General features: G+C 34.6%; 1 protein-coding gene across 3 annotated transcripts in view; it reads right to left on the bottom strand.

Moving 5' to 3' along the window:
- sns (sticks and stones) overlaps nt 1–18,398 on the bottom strand; it is a 148,746-nt gene that overhangs the window by 81,957 nt on the left and 48,391 nt on the right. For all 3 annotated transcript variants that reach the window (XM_023157719.2, XM_074182504.1, XM_074182503.1), the window contains exon 3: nt 17,391–17,570. In XM_023157719.2, the coding sequence (XP_023013487.2) occupies nt 17,391–17,570 (180 nt within the window). The remainder of the gene's footprint in view (nt 1–17,390; nt 17,571–18,398) is intronic.

Below are 18,398 nucleotides of genomic sequence, written 5' to 3' on the forward strand. Positions count from 1 at the left end.
GAAACTTGTGCGAGCTAAGGACTAACGAGGTCTTACTTTTTAACGTGTGATTCCTAACACGGTTGCAGAATCATCCCAGCTTCAACCAGATAAATTCTCTCGAGAAAAATATCTGGTCGAGGCGGGAACAAAGTTATGTTTCTGTCATCTTGGTTTAAGACATTCTGTGATGATATGCAACTCTTGCACGATACTCAAAACCTAACTCCCTATCTTTTTTGCTTGCTGTTCGTCACAAGGACAAACGTAGCACTGTGACATTGTGACAGCAAGAAGTCATCGGACATCGAACCGTCCAACATGGTGCGCCCATTCCTGACTGGGGTGTTTGCTGAAAAAGCAACCCACCCGTTAACGGAGGACATGGGAGCCTCACTTGTTTTAGTGTTGGAACCTTCTATATCAGGAGGAGTCCCCTACAGCATAATCTATGGCTTCCCTAACTGACGGATTATCGTGAGTTTCTGTATTATCAAGAACTTGTCAATTCCCCGGCTGAATTAACTGCCGAATGGAAGAAGACTGCAAATCTCTGTGGATGCCTTCATTCCGCACGAACCACGGAGCATTCACTATCATCCGTAAAATATTATTTGCAGTCTCTCCAGCTTGGAGATATTCGTCGGTGCGGTTTCTCCTCAGACGCCTGAAGCATACATGATGACCCGCTTGAACATCGTGTTGTAGATTAAAACCCTGTTTTTGAAGTCAAGTTTTGACTTCCTATTAATCAAGATTGCAAATCCGCCCCTGTATCCTGGTTCTCACGTTTTCGATGTGCGAGGGCCAGGTGAGCCTGTGGTCTATCATAAACCGGAGATAGTTTACCCGCCGCGCCGTTGCCACTAGATCTCCTTTCCAGAAATCCTTACTTTCGTAGCCGGAGGAGATATCGTTCTTCCCATGGTGATTGCCTGATTTTTGTTCGGGTTCACTCGGATCTTTCAATCAAGGTACCAGCGTTCGAGGTCATCCAAAATGCACGTTGCATGTAGACGACTCCGAGCTCACGACCCATGAAGGAGGCGAGGAGAGGCGTATGGTCAGCGTACAGGAAAACCTTCACAGCCTCGGATCTCAAAAGGTCGCTGGTGTACAGGTAATACAGCGTAGGAGAGATCACGGCCCCCTGAGGCACTCCAGTGAGGATTCCGAGGCTGTCAGACGTGAAATCCTCTGCTCTGATGAGCCGAAAGGGTCCGCCTTTCAAAAGGAACCTTATCTACCGCCAGGGCAGACCGCATTCAAGTAGCTTGTGAAGAAGGCCTTTCTGTCAGTGAGAAGGTGATGACTTCTTGTCTTACAAAGACGTCATCTATGGGATCGAGCGGGATCTCTACCCTCGAATATCGAAGATGTACGAGGCTCACCAAGAAAAAGGTTGCCTCTACCTCGACCGCCGATGAGATCCGCCCTGCAAAGCAACAAGTTGAAAATTAGAGCTGAAGCGCAACGCAGTGGTACTAGGCTGAACCACAAATACGCTGCTGGACTCAACTGACCTTGAAGAAAAAGCCTAAGGAAGCGAGGTTGATGCGGTCTCCCCTTACGAAGACGCCATGGACTTGAAGCTTGGCTTTTCAACTGAGCGCTTTGGGAATCCCATAGATGGAGCCGTCGTACGGAAAGAAGTCATCGCCCCCATTTAAATTTTCTGATCTATGGAATCTTTTTCAAACTTGCAGATTTTAAATTGTATTCAAAAAAGTCACACTGCAGTTTGATGTCGATTGATTATTTGCTTATAACTGACGTAAATTTTGCCGACCCCTCTTCAAAAGTGTCACAAAGTGTTTGGACGACACCTCAATCGTGATTTTAGGTCGTCTGAAGAACATGTCTTCGATAACAAGGCACCTGTGAACCAGACTATACCTCCGCGTTCTATTTTCTATCGACAAGAGGAAATCGCCGGAATTTATTAACGATCGAACTAACTCCGTAATATCCGCTCCCTAACTGTTTTCTGCTTGCCCCCGCCGGACTAAATCATATCTGCACTTTCAGTTATTACAGATTTATCTCATCGTATCACCGCATCAGTGGGTTTGTATAGGTAGCCTGAGTCGTTATCAATTGCTTCCTGAGAAAGCCTACGCCGGGCATTATTTTGAAATAAGCGGATTGTATTTGCGAACAGGGGATCACGCGAGCCATGAAGTGAAGCAAACGACTTTCCTGAGATCAGAATTAATAGCATTCTGACTTTATTAAGTTGAGAGCATGGCTTATAAAAACCAAGCAAGCATTAGAAATAACAAAGAGAAGAGTTTGTTGGCAAATGAACCAGTAGTTCAAAAATTGTTGTGTGAATCATGTCCGATTTTTCACGTAGGTCAAACTGGAGGAACAGTCAAAGCACGCATAAAAGAACATAGGAACGGTTTTCAGAATGGAAAAAAACCACAGTATGGATATCATGATTATTAGAAACAACAATATGTTGCAATCCATAACAAAAAAAATGGTATTTTCATAAATTTAGCAAAGCTTTTGATACATTGAATCAACAACTACTTCGATCTATATTACATTATAATGGACTTTGTCAAAGCACTTTGAAATTTTTCGATTCATATCTTTCACATAGACAACAAATTGTTAGAGTGGAGAACCACATGTCAGATTTCAAAAATACTTCTTCAGGTGTCCCACAGGGTTCAATCCTTGGACCTATCCTCTTCATAATTTACACCTCCCATTTGACAACCTGTTTGAAAAAACTCAAATATCATATGTATGCCGATGATACACAGTTGTATTTCTTTTACTCCTGACTCTGTACAGCAAAGCGAAAATATCATTATTGACGATTTGAATCAATTCGTTAATGTATCGAGGAAACATGCCCTGGAAGTTAATAATTCCAAATGCTCTATGATTGTATTTGGAAGGAAAGTCGCAAGGTCAAAACTTAGAGATCTAATCATAAAAATTGATGACACTGTTTTACCGGTTGTAAATCAGGTTAAAAATCTAGGAGGTTGTATCGATGATGAACTCAAATTCAAAAGACATACTTCAACATTGATTCAAAGAGCATTTGGGAAAATGAAAGTATTATACCCTCATAGGCCTAAAAACCAAATTACTCATTTGTGATTCGTTGATATTATCTATTTTCAATCATTGTGACGTAGTGTATTATTAATTTCTGAATAAAAATGAGCAACAACGAATTCAAAGAGTTCAAAACTCTTGTTTGAGATTTTCATACGGTATCAAAAAAAGAGAACCGATTTCTCATACACTCAAAAAAGCTAGGTGGCTGAAAATGTACGATAGGCGGACTCTTCATTCTTCGACATTATTTCATAAAGTTGTTGTCAATAGAACACCTCCCTACCTCTATAACAAAATAACTTATCGAACTGATGTTCATAATGTGAACATCAGGCACAAAATGATCCATGTTGTTAGACACTCCATAGAACTATTCAAAAGGTCATTTACATATACGATAGCTGAATTCTATAACAACCTACCACCTTCCTTTCGGTCGAAATCTGTTTCCAGTTTCAGGTACTGCCTGAAAAAACACCTTCTGAAAAATCAATAATACCCGAATATATTCTATGACACATTGGCTCTTGTAGGCCATAGCTAAAATATTTGTAGTATCCTTATGTTTGTATCGATATCCGCCTCATGAATTAAATGTTGTACCCGCTATCACAATTCCAATTTTATTTTAGGTCTTTTGTTATTTTTTTTTTTGTTTTTCATCATTTTCTTTTTTTTGTAAGGTGCAAGAGGAAGAATGAACTCTGTTGTTCTCCATATTGTATCATGCTATTTCAGCTGTCAATAAATTCATTTATTATTATTATTTTTATTATAAATTAGTTGAATATTTCAATGAGTGAACCTCAGAGATCAGTATTAGTACCAATATTGTTTCTTTATATACTAATGACTTGAAAGCGCATGTTGAGAATACTTTCTTGAAAATGTGTGCTGATAGTATTTGATATGTATGATAATTACCTTGCCGATAAATGTAAACAAATCTTGCAATCTGTGACGAATTGGTGTGAAACGAATTCCCTATATTTTTCAATGCCAATAAAATACAATTGGTTAGATTCCTCAATATCCAAAACATTATGTGTTAATTCAGTTTGAAATTATGAACAGGTCAGGTCTCGCCATAGAATAAACGAAGTTTTTAGAAATTACCATTGATGCAAGAAACAATACAAAAAAACAACACTTTTTTTCAAAAACACTACCGTACTCCCCAGACTTGCCTTCTGCGACTTTTTTCTGTTTCCAAGACTGAAAGGATGTCGTTGCGTGACTATTGATGAAATGGAAAACGAATTGCTGAGGAAACTCGAAGGCATACCAAAAAGTGTATATCGAAACTCATTCGAAGATTGGAAAAAACGCCAGTGTATTATATCTGAGGGGGACTACTTTCAAGGGAGCAAAATAGAAATTGATGAATAAACATGTCACAAAATACCATAAAATTAACATATGCTCAAAAAGTGAAATATAAAATCTTCAGATGATACTTAACTGTCTAATAAAAATAATAATACAGTACATACATACAATCGTGCAGGGCATCTATGCTCTATGGTCCAGGGAATGAATGGAAAAAGTCATTAATACCATATATGGGATTTTCCGTAAGTAATGTCTTTAAATGTTTTTTGAATGTAGTAAAGTTTAGAGAACGTACTGTGAGAGGTAGGGCATTGTACAATTTAATGTCAATAGTATCGTCCATTATTTCTAACCGGGTTTGAGGTATAATCATTCAATCATTATTCTCAACGTTTCAACGATTGGTTTGCAGGAGTCTTCAAAATTAGCTCCTATAATAGATCTTACAGCCCTCTTCTGAATGACAAATGAAACTGAGCTGCCGAGCTCCAGACAGACAAGCAATATCTAATAATGGATTTGAACAGTGCATCTACATCTGACATCTGACATCTACATCTACACCCAGAAGTTTAGTGTGCAGCATGTCTAGGTTGTTTTCCACGTTGTAGGATATTCTGGATTCGAAAATGAGACTTTTGTTTTCTTTTTCATTGAGTATGAGTTTGTTTGTCAAGAACTAGGTTTTTGCTTGTTCCATAACTTCCCCAAGGATACTGATGCCAAATGTGGTGTCATCAGCATACATAATTGTCTCGATATTTGAGGTGAACATATTTGGCAAATCGTTAATAGAAATAACAAAGAGAAGGGGGCCCAATATTGATCCCTGAGGAACTCCTTTACTTATTGTCTGAGGAGTACGTCTCATATGTTTAATACAAACTACTTGAAATAGATTGGACAAGTAGGATTTGATTAGTTTGCGTGCCACTCCTCTTATTCCGTAGTACTCCATTTTCCTCAGTAGTATGTCATGATCAACACAATCAAAAGCTGCACTTAGGTCTGTGAAGATTTCCAAAAATTTTTCGTTTCTTTTAAAATTGAACGGCTCATATTGTAATGTGGATTATTTTGTATGTTTCTGTTTTGCTGCGTTTTACGTCGAATGGAAAAGAAATGAATTGAATTGAAAATACATGTGATGAGTTTCCACCACGTTCACATCGAATTATGAATCACCTGATTAGGTAAATCGAAGACTTCAACTTCCCAGATCGTGGAACAGGTATAACAGACGTTATGAGAACCGTACAAGGCATCCAGGAGAAAATCAGCAACACAATACGTCCGCATATCAAGAGCAAGCAGAGTTCTCACAGAAGCTCTCGGTTTGTTTATAACGCGATACCAACATTCGATTGAATTATTCAATATCACATTCAACGTTTTCACGACTTGCATAAGTGGTTCTGTTTACCCTTGCCTCGAAATTCGAGAGTCTCGTCGACAAGATGTGTTCAGGTGTTCAGGAGCTCGCTCAATGCCTCTGTGCTTGTGTAGTGTATGATTCCAATCTTTGCTCTGCACTTCATCAAAACAAAACGGGACGATTGTAATCGTATATGTAGTTCGGTTCGATCTCTGCCAGCGGTTGTTCGAGTGTTTTGCCGAAGGGAGGTTTAATGAGGTTGTTATAAACTGCTCAACACTCGCAGTTGCAGGAACATTGGCGTTTTTAGTTGTTGAAAGTTGGAAAATGCGATGATGGAGCTTTAAAGTTCCTGGGAGGTAGTTAACTGTGAAGATGATTATAAACAGAAGTTCGGTGGAATAGTTGGAAATGAGGATTAACTCTGTATGAAGAAGTGGAGATTTAGGTTGTATTTAGATCAAAAGAAGTTTCAACTACTGTAGAACATTTCAATTATTTGGAAGTAACTCTAATATTGAAGTGACCAGGAAAACCTAGAAATCTGTTTTCTTTAAAAAAGTCAATGTCTCTGAACCGGATGTAATAATGTCAGAACAGACAGTTCCGCTTTCTGCTTCGATAAGTTTGTTGGGGGTTAAAATGGACACCAATATGTCTTGGCACAATCATGTCGATGGAATTGCAAAGGCTGCTTCTCGAAAGTTTGGAACACTGTTCCAAACTAGAAAACTGTATCCACCCCAGCAACTTTTGATGCTTCATGAAGCTCACATTATACCTCTTTGGAGTATTGGTCCCATGTTTGGAGCTCCGCCCTTAAGCATACACTGAAGCTGCTGGATCTCATCTAGAAAAGAGCCATCAGCCTGATTGAAGACACCAACATCACTTGCAAACTTGATATCCTGGAACTTCGAAGAAAGGTTGGGGAGTTGTCTCTCTTCTATGGGGTATTTACAGATGATAAATTAACATTTGTTGAGCATATAACATATTTATGCAAAAAATAGCATCTGGCTGTTATGCAGTTCGAGTTGTTTTTAACGAACTCAATCAACCCTCAGCCAGAACTGTGTATTTTTTCTTGATAGAGACGCTCTTGAGATATGGAATTACCATTTTGGGGTTTTTTTAGTCAGCAACTACTAAATTCGATATTCGTTCTACGAAAAAGGGCAGTCAGATAAATATGTAGGGGAAAATCACAAGACCACTGCAAACCACTTTTCATCAGTCAGAAAATTCTTACTGTTCCTTGTTTATACCTGTTAGAAACCGTTTGCTTAATTCACAAAAAATACTCCACCTAAGCAGCAAATAATGACAGACGTTACCAAACGAGAGGAAGTGTGAATTTACCCCTGCCAATCCCAAAATTAGCAATTACAAATTTTTTTTTTGATATATGAGAGCAAGAAAATGTACAACCATCTTCCAATGTCCTATAGGGCAATAGCAAATATTGAAAAATTCAGAAAATTAGTTAAAGGTACACTTTTGTAAAAAGCCTACTATGACTTAAAGAAATACTACGATGATATATTTTAATTCTTAGTATTTCAGATGCTTACATATCTGTAATAATTCATTTGCTTATCATCTGAAATGGTTTATATTTTGTTTTATTTATGTGTATTCGTATACAGCGTGACTCACGGTCGATGGTAGGTTAGACGTTTCTGGAAAACGCAAAGCATGATTTTTCTGAAAATTTCACCTCTCACATTTCCTTACCTGTTCTATCGATCTAAAATATTTCCAGCATTGCGGCGTTGTCACTTCTATCAAAAAGTCCTAGCAACTTTATTTTTTTAAATAGAACACCCCGTATATTAATACATTCTTGAAATCGCTCTGGTATTTTAAAACTTTTTTGATTATAATGTCCTATACCTATCTCTATCTGTTTTCGAGATAAAAATTAAATTGTACTAAATATGGTCCAAAACATAGCCTCAATTGAAATTAAGTACATCAGTACTCTCAATTCATGAAAAGTTGATATTTTGAAGATAGTTTGGACAAACTCGAAATATTCAAATATCACCAAGAAATCGACTCCATATCATACAGGGCGTGCTAAAATTACTATTATTTCCATTGTGCATAAAAGTAGTCGAAAGTTCATTTTTTCAAATGAAACCCCCTGTACATTACTCGATAAATTGAAAGATGGTGAAAAATGCTTCAAGATGATATACATGTCCCTATACCTGAATCGTCAAGTTTTCTCAATAAAGTCGCTTCTTCTAGAAACATTTTTTTAGAATTTGGATTTAGGTACCAGTGGAATTATCAAGCTTACAGCAGTTCGGTTATAAGTAATTTACAAAGAGTTATCGACGGTGTTTCGAATCATCTTCAAAAATGAATGCAAATATCGATTATTCAAACGAAGTTCTTATGAAATTATTTATTATACACATGAACAAAGTGATCAAATCATTGTCAGAACGTGTAAAAAATTCAACCAAATGTATCCTGAATTAACACCAATGAACGAGAGAAAGTTTGTAAGGTTACAAAATAATTTCCTTAACTATGGCTCAAAGTTTCCAGGGAACAACTGTAAGATTTTGTGGGCTAACACATGTGAAAGTACAGACAATAACAGAATAGGATGATTCAAAATAACAAAATTGTAAACAAAATATCACATTTTCACAATAAATGCTGAAAATGTTGTCCATTACATTCTAAACACTTTAAATTGTTTTTTTGTACCCCATGGACCCTATAATTTTTTTTTATTATCAGCAGTAACGTTATACAAAAAAATTTGTATGATACATTTGTTAAAAGTTATTTTATTTTGCTCGTGAGTTTGCTCCACTTGCTAACGCTCGTTTTGCAATAATCCTCACTCACAAAATGAAATGCCATTTTCAACACTTGTAGTTAAAACGTGAATAACTATTTTTCCACAAAAACGGCTTTATTGAGAAAACTTGACGGTTTAGGTATAGGGACATGTATATCATCTTTCAATTTATTGAGTAATATACAGGGGGTTTCATTTGAAAAAATGAACTTTCGACTACTTTTATGCACAATGGAGTCCCAATGCACGCCCTGTATGATATGGAGTCGATTTCTTGGTGTTATTTGAATATTTCGAGTTTGTCCAAACTATCATCAAAATATCAACTTTTCATGAATTGAGAGTACTGATGTACTTGATTTCAATTAAGGCTATGTTTTGGACCATATTTAGCACAATTTATTTTTTATCTCGAAAACAGATAGAGATAGGTATAAGACATTACCAATAAAAAAGTATTAAAATACTAGAGCGATTCCAAAAATGTATTAATATACGGGGTGTTCCATTTAAAAAAATATAATTGCTAGGACTTTTTGATAGAAGTGGCAACACCGCAATGCTGGAAATATTTTAGATCGATAGAACAGGTACGGAAATGTGAGAGGTGAAATTTTCAGAAAAATCATGCTTTGCGTTTTTCAGAAACTAACCTACCATCGACCGTGAGTCACGCTGTATGTACATTTTTTAACCCTATAATGATTGTTCACTGTGTATCATAATTTTAATATTTTTTAAAAAAACTTTAACATTATTGATTTCATAAAGTTTCACTAGCTTTGTCAATAAGGATTTCTTGGACAATAAAGCATGATTGATTGATTGATTGACTTGTGTCTGACTCTCAATACAGTTCATGTAATCAATACTGGAGATTTTAAAATACATTATTACTGGTTATTTTCGTGAAGTGTTGTATTGTGCCAGGTAAATACAAAGTGTTTCTGTTATGAAGAAAAGAGAAACGAAACTTTTTATGTTTTTTACAACTTTTATTTGTAATTAACGTTACTGCAGTTTCGTCCTATACGGACATTTTCAAACTTATACAATAAATGTATAAGTTTGAAAATGTCCGTATAGGACGTTCAAAATGGGCGGATATAAGATGAACACGTTGTGTATAAATCTAAAAACTTCATATTCGACCACAATATAGATTTACGCCATTAATTTTCTTCATTTCCCGGGATCGGCTATCACATGAAGAGTGAATGCCTATGGAAGTTCCTGCGCCGTGAATCACAAAGACTTTCCTATCTAAAACGAAGGTATCCCGGAGAATGAGACTTGTTTCAAAGCCGCCTCATTTCTGATTCCAGGTTATTATCGTTTTTCATTGAGAATCATGTTTCAAAAGCAACAAACGGAATAATAAATTCTCTTTGAGTCGTATCGGACAATTTTCTTTGTACATGGCAGCCGTTTCAGCATCGGGGCACTTTTATGAATATTCATGTGGTCACGGAGAAGGGAGAAATAATGTTGTTTTGTTTGCGTCAGCGTGTATAGAGCCCTGATCAGATTCGTGATTTCGTCAAAACACAAAGATTGGGGGAGAGTGCACCAGAACGGTTTTTGATATCCGCAGTCATAGTCAGAAAGTTCTATTTTCGTTTCGGTCCATTAGATTTGTTGTTGCAGGAATTTTAAGATATGCTCAAAATATATCTTCCGCAAAAAAATCAACAGATCGGGGTGATAGTTTTGCAAAACCCAGGTATGAAATAAATATAGTTTGAAAAAACTGAAAAACACGCTTTTAAAGAACATCGAACTAAAAATTTAAAAGCGTGGGCGCTTTTCTGCCATATTTTGTGTACATCTAGCGGCCACGCTTTTTTCACAATAATACTAGTATTTTTGGATCTTTATTGTTTTATGCTTATTTAAAAAAATATTTTTAACTTTATAGTTCGATGTTCTTTAAAAGCGTGTTTTTTAGTTTTTTTAAACTACATTTATTTTCAACTTTTTAGTTCAATGTCCTTTAAAAGCGTGATTTTTAGTTTTTTTGAACTATATTTATTTATTTTGATTTTCTTTTGAACAACCTATCAAGGAGGTTACGTATTGCGCCATCTGCCCGCGAATATCTCAAACAATAATTGCTAGGTTAAGTCGAAAAACAGCTTAAGCTGAACTTCGCCTTTCATCATTATTTTTGTTTTTGTATATTATTATGTTGATGAATAAAGCGGATTATTATTATTATTTTTATTATCATTATAGTTACGTACAGCGCCATCGGCCACGCGAATAGATAAAGAAATATCAATGAGGTTACGTACAGCGCCATCTGCCCGCGAATAGATCAAGCATTAATGACGATAATACATACAGGTGAAGCTAATACAAAGCGTGTAAAAAAATATTTTTGACTTTTTAGTTCGATGTTTTTCAAAAGCGTGTTTTTAAGTTTTTCTAAACTAAATTTATTTTTCACTCTTTAGTTCTAGTCACTAGTATTATAAATCTTTAACAGACGGAGTACGAAGAAGGCGTAAAATTCCTCTCAAACAACATAATAAAGTTTGGGCATTGGTTTGAGGTCTTAAATTCTATAGTAATAATGAGATGCAGTAAGTCTCCAATAGAGGGCGGACAGTTGTAAAATTTGTTTCGAAGTTAAGAGAAAATTAAAAAAAAAATCAGTCTTGATGTTTTGATTTCAATTCAAAATATTAATAGACTAAAAATATTTTTTCAGTGAATAATTTTATTTTTCAAATGAATCTTTTGATTTGATATGCATGTCAAGCACCTTAATTCAAATTTTTCGATTTTTTGAAGTATTTAAGTAACTGAATTTTTCAGGTGTACAATTTACGATAAAGTTTTCATTGTTGAAATCCATATTCTGGTTTGCTTTCAAATAATCGAATTTGATTTTAAAATGTATCTTCCGTTTCGTTAGAAACTTTTTTCTTTACTGAATCACGGGTAATTGAAAATATTTAAATATATCATCTGTAGTACATAATTTCGCTAACACGTATAATTCTTAAAATATGTTTTTCATTTTGATTTTCTTTTGAACAACCTATCAAGGAGGTTACGTATAGCGCCATCTGCCCGCGAATAGCTCGAGCGAAGTTGATTCTTACTGTTATTTTCTATCCATTCACTTTTATATTTTTATGCTTTATAGTTTTTATATTCTCATAGTTACATTTATGTGTTGCATGAGAATATTCATTATTATTATTATTATTATTTGTTTTTCAATTTGCAACTGGATATGGATATGGATATTTTGGCATAATATTTTGTTTTCAATAGCTCATTCAACTTCACATGGGTACAGATAATTGAACTATATTATAAAAATGGTAGGTACACTAATATTACAGCACATTTATTGAATGCCCATAATGGTGGCAAATGAAAAAGTATGATGGTGGAAAACGAAGCAATAGATGTTATTGTTTTGAGTTACTTCAATATTGACCCATCGATTAATGCCAAAAAATCATAAGGCAGTTTCTGGTAAAAACCGAAGAAGTACTTGAAAAATTTTGAAAATCACACGTTAACAATTTTCATTAACCTGAAAATAAGTCCTCGTTATACTTCCGCTGCTCGTCAGTATTTCTGGTAGATGGACCAGTACGAGAGATTTTTTTGAAATGTGAGAAATTGATTTTACTCCGTTTTCCTTGAATCACGATGTACTCAATATACATAAAGGGCTTCATTCAATTAGATTTTTTTTTATCGCCAAGTATGTCAAAATTCTATGGACGTAACAAATTCGGGATATTAGTAACTCAAATTGAATATTACTTTCGAACTTATCTCTCCAACTACTTAATGTTATACTGTTTGCGACCACAATAAAACTCTCAAACTTTCTATTGAAACATAAGTTCTGAAAACATTTGTCCCTTCACAAATAAATTGAGCAAAAGTTGCATAAAAAGTGGGAAACACTTTTCCGTTTTCCATATTTCACCATCCTCCCAATAACAAAAAGTGCAATAATTTCAATTTCAAAGACATATATAAAAAGGAAAAATCGTTCAGCAAAATTAAAAACCTACTCTTTTGAGAAGCGCAAAACTCCGACTACACCTGAAACTTTTATGTTTGTTAAACTCCACGTTTTATGTATTTGCTGACGCGATAAAATTTTCTTGGCTGTCTTACCTTTGTCATTTCAAAAAGTAATTTTGTTGGAAAACGTATAAATATACTGTCAGAAATTGTGCTACATTTTATCTTATTCACAAAGTGTGTACGGGCATGTATAATTTGAATTTTCTTCCTTTGATCTCGGCGCGGGAAATATAGGTTCTTATATGAAACTTTGCTTTGGCAACTGTCAGTGTCTCTTTCTTTTCACGTAACGTTAACGAGGAAAAATCCTAGAGGAAGTATCTCGGAATACACTGGTGCATCTTGCATGAGTGCACATCTGTATGAATAAGAAACCCTTTCATTCGCAACTTTTGAGATCAAAGTTCGATATGAAATGTACTTTCCTCGGGGAAATGTTCGAAATTTATTTTGGAAATTCCTCACTGAAAGATTTTGAGTACGGACTGTGCATGCTGAAGGCTTAGGTAAATAAAATTATTGAGATGTGAAACTTACATTAGGTTTAAGTTCCTGCTGTGGTTATTCTGCAAGAATTTGAAATTTTACGATATCGTCTAAAATTCCAATGCATTTCTTAAATTTCTTTTACCTTTTCATTTGCTAGATTGCATAAACTGATTATGTATCAGGAAAAATAAAAAAACTTGATAGAATGTTGACGTCTTTTTTTTATTTTCTTTGAATTTAGAGTAGAGTATCGAATCTTGACGTATTGCACTTTAGAATAAATTTCGTGATCCAACAAATTATTCTAAGCAAAATTGCCTGTCTGCCATGTGCTCGATCAGAGAAATTTAGAGTTAAATGTACATTATTTGACAAGGTGAGTAAGCAAAATAAACTATATTTTTGATATTGAATATTTTACTTCCGGTTGTGATCATCACAGAGAAGAGGATGTCAACATGTTTTTTTTTAGGTTGATTTTGTATTCAGTGTATCATAAAATTTCTTAGAATAATTCAAAACATAGTTTTTTGTTTCAATATTGTATTGAATTTAGGTCAATTGGTAAAGCGTTGAAAAAATTTGGGACCGAAAAAAAAAGTTATTTGTGTTAATGTTTTTTTATAAGGGCTGGATATTAACATTCATGTTTGTGGTACTTATATTTGTTTGTTTTATTATTTTTCCAGTTGAATTTCTCTTGATTTATGTACATTCTCTTCAAACATTGGTGAGTGTATCAACATTTAATATATTTGCTTCCTGATATAGCTTATCGGTGGAAAAACGTTCATTTTTTTTCAGGATGATTTTTAATAGTGTGTTTTGTTTCGATGGTGTGTTTAGCATCCTCCCAATTCTGTCCCGCGCAGATCAAGGCTGTGTCGTCAGCATAACAAATAAGGTGTCCAAGATCATCTATTTTTGCTATATTGTTCATGTATACAAGAAACAGTATTGGGTCCAACACTGTTTTTTGAGGCACCCTGATTTTCACTATTGACTCCGTACTTACTCTCTGAACTCTATTTGTTAAGTAATTGGACATAAGAATTTGTGGAAGACCACGAATACCGTAGTGACTCAATTTATTTAGTAGAATTTCGTGTGATACTGTGTCAAAGGCCTTAGCGAGGTCTAGAAAAACTGCTATGCATAGTCATTTTTAAATATAGATAGACCATTTTCTATGTATAATTGATATTTGTGTAGAAATTGATTATGCCTTTGTATTCATCATTTATTATCATGAAAACATTAAGGAATTGACTGAATCGTCTTTTGTTGTTATATACAACATGGCACGTTACAAAATTTATCTAAAAATGATGCGATGTTGTCGAATTTATATATCTATCGAAAAGATCAGAGATTTCACCTTAATATTTTTTAGATATGTCGTCCACAATTGATTCTGTTTCAAATAATTATAAATGTGAAATCACAGTTGAAAAACCCTCTAGAGTCAGGACTATTGTTTGTACTCGGTAAACTCTATGCATTTTCACTTTGTACTCAGCACGTCTCGCAGCAAGTTGGATTTATTGCAAATTTGTTAGATAAAATTTAAAATTCAAATTCTTTATTGGTGCTAAGATACAAACAAAACTGTTAACATAAGTCATTTCAAGTTGTATATGAAACAATTACAAAAATAAAAGAGACAAAAGAGCTTGGAAAAGGAGATAAAGTCGCACATTAAAAGTCTAAAAGTCATTAAAATTAGGTCAAAATTTGTATAATTCAGTTGTTATGAAATGTAAGAGTACCGCTGAAAAACTCATTGACATCATAAAAGGCATATTGTAGAAGAAAATGTTTCAGGTTAGAGTTTTACTTTCTTGGCTTCCGCAGGTAGGCCGTTGACCTTGAGTATCCAATAGGAGATTCCATCGCGTATTCTTGACAGTCCCAGGTAATTGGCTTGGATGTTTTAATTGATGCAACTTGTTTTCCTTTATTTTCAGTATTTTATTATTAACACTTGTTCACAAAAAGGATTTGAAGCTATAATAACTTCTAATTATTATATGCGAGCGCTTTCGATAGCAGGCTGTGCTATCATCTCCATGTATCTACTCAAACTGAACGTTTCATCTTCTTGTTTGTTTTTTTATAGGGTTTGAACCCCTTAGTGCAGGTATTTGTCCTCTCCTTTCATCCGGATGTATCTTGCCTGTACTTGGGTTATATCATGTAATATCCTTTGTGTTGGTGTTTCTCTAGGTTCATGTTTTCTAGGAATGTGTATTGTATTGTGTCGTATATTGAATATTAGGTCTTGTTACGTATTGATTTGTGTTTGTTCCTCGATAAGTGAATTATGACTTTTGAATTTATGGATGTTTAGGTTTTCCCAGATGTCCATACTTACTTCAATTACTTCAATCAAGTGTTCATGATTGGTAATGCTACTTCACTTTTGAATGGTAAGGCATTCAGACAACGACTTTGTCTCCATGAACTTAGAAAAATTAAATGAAATTTTTAAAGACACCAAACCCACAATAATTTGCTGGGCATTGTTTCCGCAGAAATTCTGCCATAATGTAGTGGATTCTGGGGCATATATAACCACATTAAAAAGGCATGTTAGTAAAATACTTTTGTGGGATTCTAAACAACAGAATACCGAGTGTTGTAGCAGTACTTCATGAATAAATAAATATACTATGATTACAAAAGGCAAAACGTATTATCAAGCCAGTGGAAAAATATTCACAACGATTAATAATTTTATGGAATTTCACCAACTTCTGTGTTCTGATTCAATTGCTAATGTTGAGTTCCAATTATAATAAAATTCTGAAGATTGTTGTTCTTTTTATAAGTCTGCCTTTATATTTTCCTCAAAAATATACTTATTAGTCTGGGTCAGAAGATCCTTTTTTTGCTTAAAAACGCACTTTTTTCAGACAAATTGATTTTTAGGATATATTTTTTTATTACTACCAAAAAACAAAAACAACCATGTGTCACTTTTTGTCTGAAAACAGGGAAATATTAAAAATTTGTGAAAAATAAAGAAAAATTTGTTTACACAAAAAGAGACACATGGATGTTTCTGTTTTTTTGGTAGTATTTGAAAAAATAGCGTAAGAATTGATTTGTTTAAAACAAATCGTTTATTGAATAAATAAAGAAAATATGTATGAAACAAAGTTTTTTTTCAGAAAATCAAAGAAATAGAAATTATGATTTTTAGAAAAAAATAGTTTCTTGATATGCGTTTTCAAGCAATAATTTTTTTAAGTAACGGTTTTGTTTTTAAAAATCATAATATTCATCACTGATAAAAATTCCCCCCAAAAAAATTTAAATATCTTATAAACAATATATTTTGTTATTTTTTCCACGGGAATCATTTTTCAAGGCTTACAAGAAAAGCTCCAAGAAGTGGAGCGATTTTGAAGTTTCAAGTTAAAAATTATCAGGATTTTTATGTAAATTTAAAACTTGTAAAAATTAGTTATTTAACTAAAGAATATCTAATAAAATTATTTTTTAATAATATTCCTATTCGACCAGAAGACGTAAAACATTATTTTAAACAGCAGATTATGGATTTATGGCAAACTGAATGGGAGGAAACATGCAAAATTGAAAGAGGTGAAGCCAAAAGTCACACCCTGGAGGCATTCTATTCCAAAGACACGAAGAGAACAAACTGTGATTACACGCTTGAGAATAGGTCATACCAACTCAACTAACATATTCATGCTCTCAGGAGAACAACAACCAAAATGCCAACAATGTAGGCAGAGGCTAACAGTGAAAAATATCTTGCTAAATTGTTTCCAATATGATGAAGCTAGACAACGATTTGAAACACCAATTTCTATGAAGGAATGTTTGAAAGATCATAATGAAAGTCTGAATAAAATTCATGAAAGCTATTGGGCTATACTCAAAAATTTGAACAAGAAAGCAAATGATAAACAAACTAATAGTAGAAGGCCAATGACCTCGTCGTCGATGCCTTTGAACCACAAAAAAAATAATAATCACAGGAAAAAATTTTTTACATTGATTTTCGTTTATTCAAGTGTTTAAAAGGTATGTGATTATTTTTCTTATTAATGATATATCGGTTGAAATAACTTTTATTGTCCCGCGCGTGCGGGACGCGCGGTCCGCGGTGATAGAGTTCCGGACACCCCTCCCCAACACCCCAAAACCCCCGTTCTCTCACAAAAACGCAATACGCGTAATACCACCAAAAATCAATAACAAAAATTGACTTACAGATAACGTTGAGTCTTGCGTTGGCCCTGATGGCCTTCTGCAGTCTTGCCGGTCCCACCTGGCACTGATACTCGGCGTCGTCCTCGAGGGATGCATTGCTCACCCTCAGGTTGTAAACTCCGTGTCGTCTGTCCCCTATCACGGAGTAACGAGGGAATCCGGGAATTACGGAAGAAAAACCTGCAAAAAATAAGTGGGTTCAGCAAAGACATGCACTGCTCTGCGATCGCTTCTTCTGTCGTGTTTCCGTCGCTTTGAAATAATGAAAACAAGTGGTAATCGTTAACATTTAGTAGTGATAGATATGAATTGACGTCACCGGGTTGGGGTAGCTTTGAGAATCGAACTGACATGGCTGATACTTGAAGAAATTCTTATCAAAACTAACTGCACATATAGTCTGTAAATCAAATTATCTAAAAAAATTTTTCAGGCCAGTCATAACTCATCTACACTGTAGGTTAATGGACTGACGTGGTATAAGCCAGGGGAGTAATTGTTTTCTGATACGTGTCAGTCCACTAACTTGCAGTGTAGGTGAGTTGAGACTGGCTTGAACGATTGAAACTTACTGATACAGTTCACTGAAGGAATTTCACTATAATAGGTTTATATTCCCGAGACACGTGTTTTGCTACACGATAGCTTTCTTGAGCAGGAACGGATTATACAAGATTGATGATTCCTGCATGATAAAGCTACTGTAAGAGAAATCCCTATTGCGGTTTATAGTGATAATCTATAATAAAAATGGAGAGACTTTCAGTATCAGGATTTTAAATCGATGATAAAAAATAAATATAGTTCAAAAAAACTAAAAAATACGCTTTTAAAGAACATCGAACTAAAAAGTTAAAAATATTTTTTTTATAAACTTAAAACAATAACGAACGAAATATACTACTATTTGATTTGAAAGGCGAAACACGTGTATACCAGTTAGGGTGACAGTGTTCCATGTGAGTACAATTTATTACCATTCATTCAAAGTAGAACTCATGTGAATGA

The sequence above is a fragment of the Leptinotarsa decemlineata genome, unplaced genomic scaffold, assembly GCF_025532065.1.
Source record: "Leptinotarsa decemlineata unplaced genomic scaffold, Ldec_3_MD MMD2_tig00026328_RagTag_RagTag, whole genome shotgun sequence".
NCBI classification, from domain to species: Eukaryota; Metazoa; Arthropoda; class Insecta; order Coleoptera; family Chrysomelidae; genus Leptinotarsa; species Leptinotarsa decemlineata.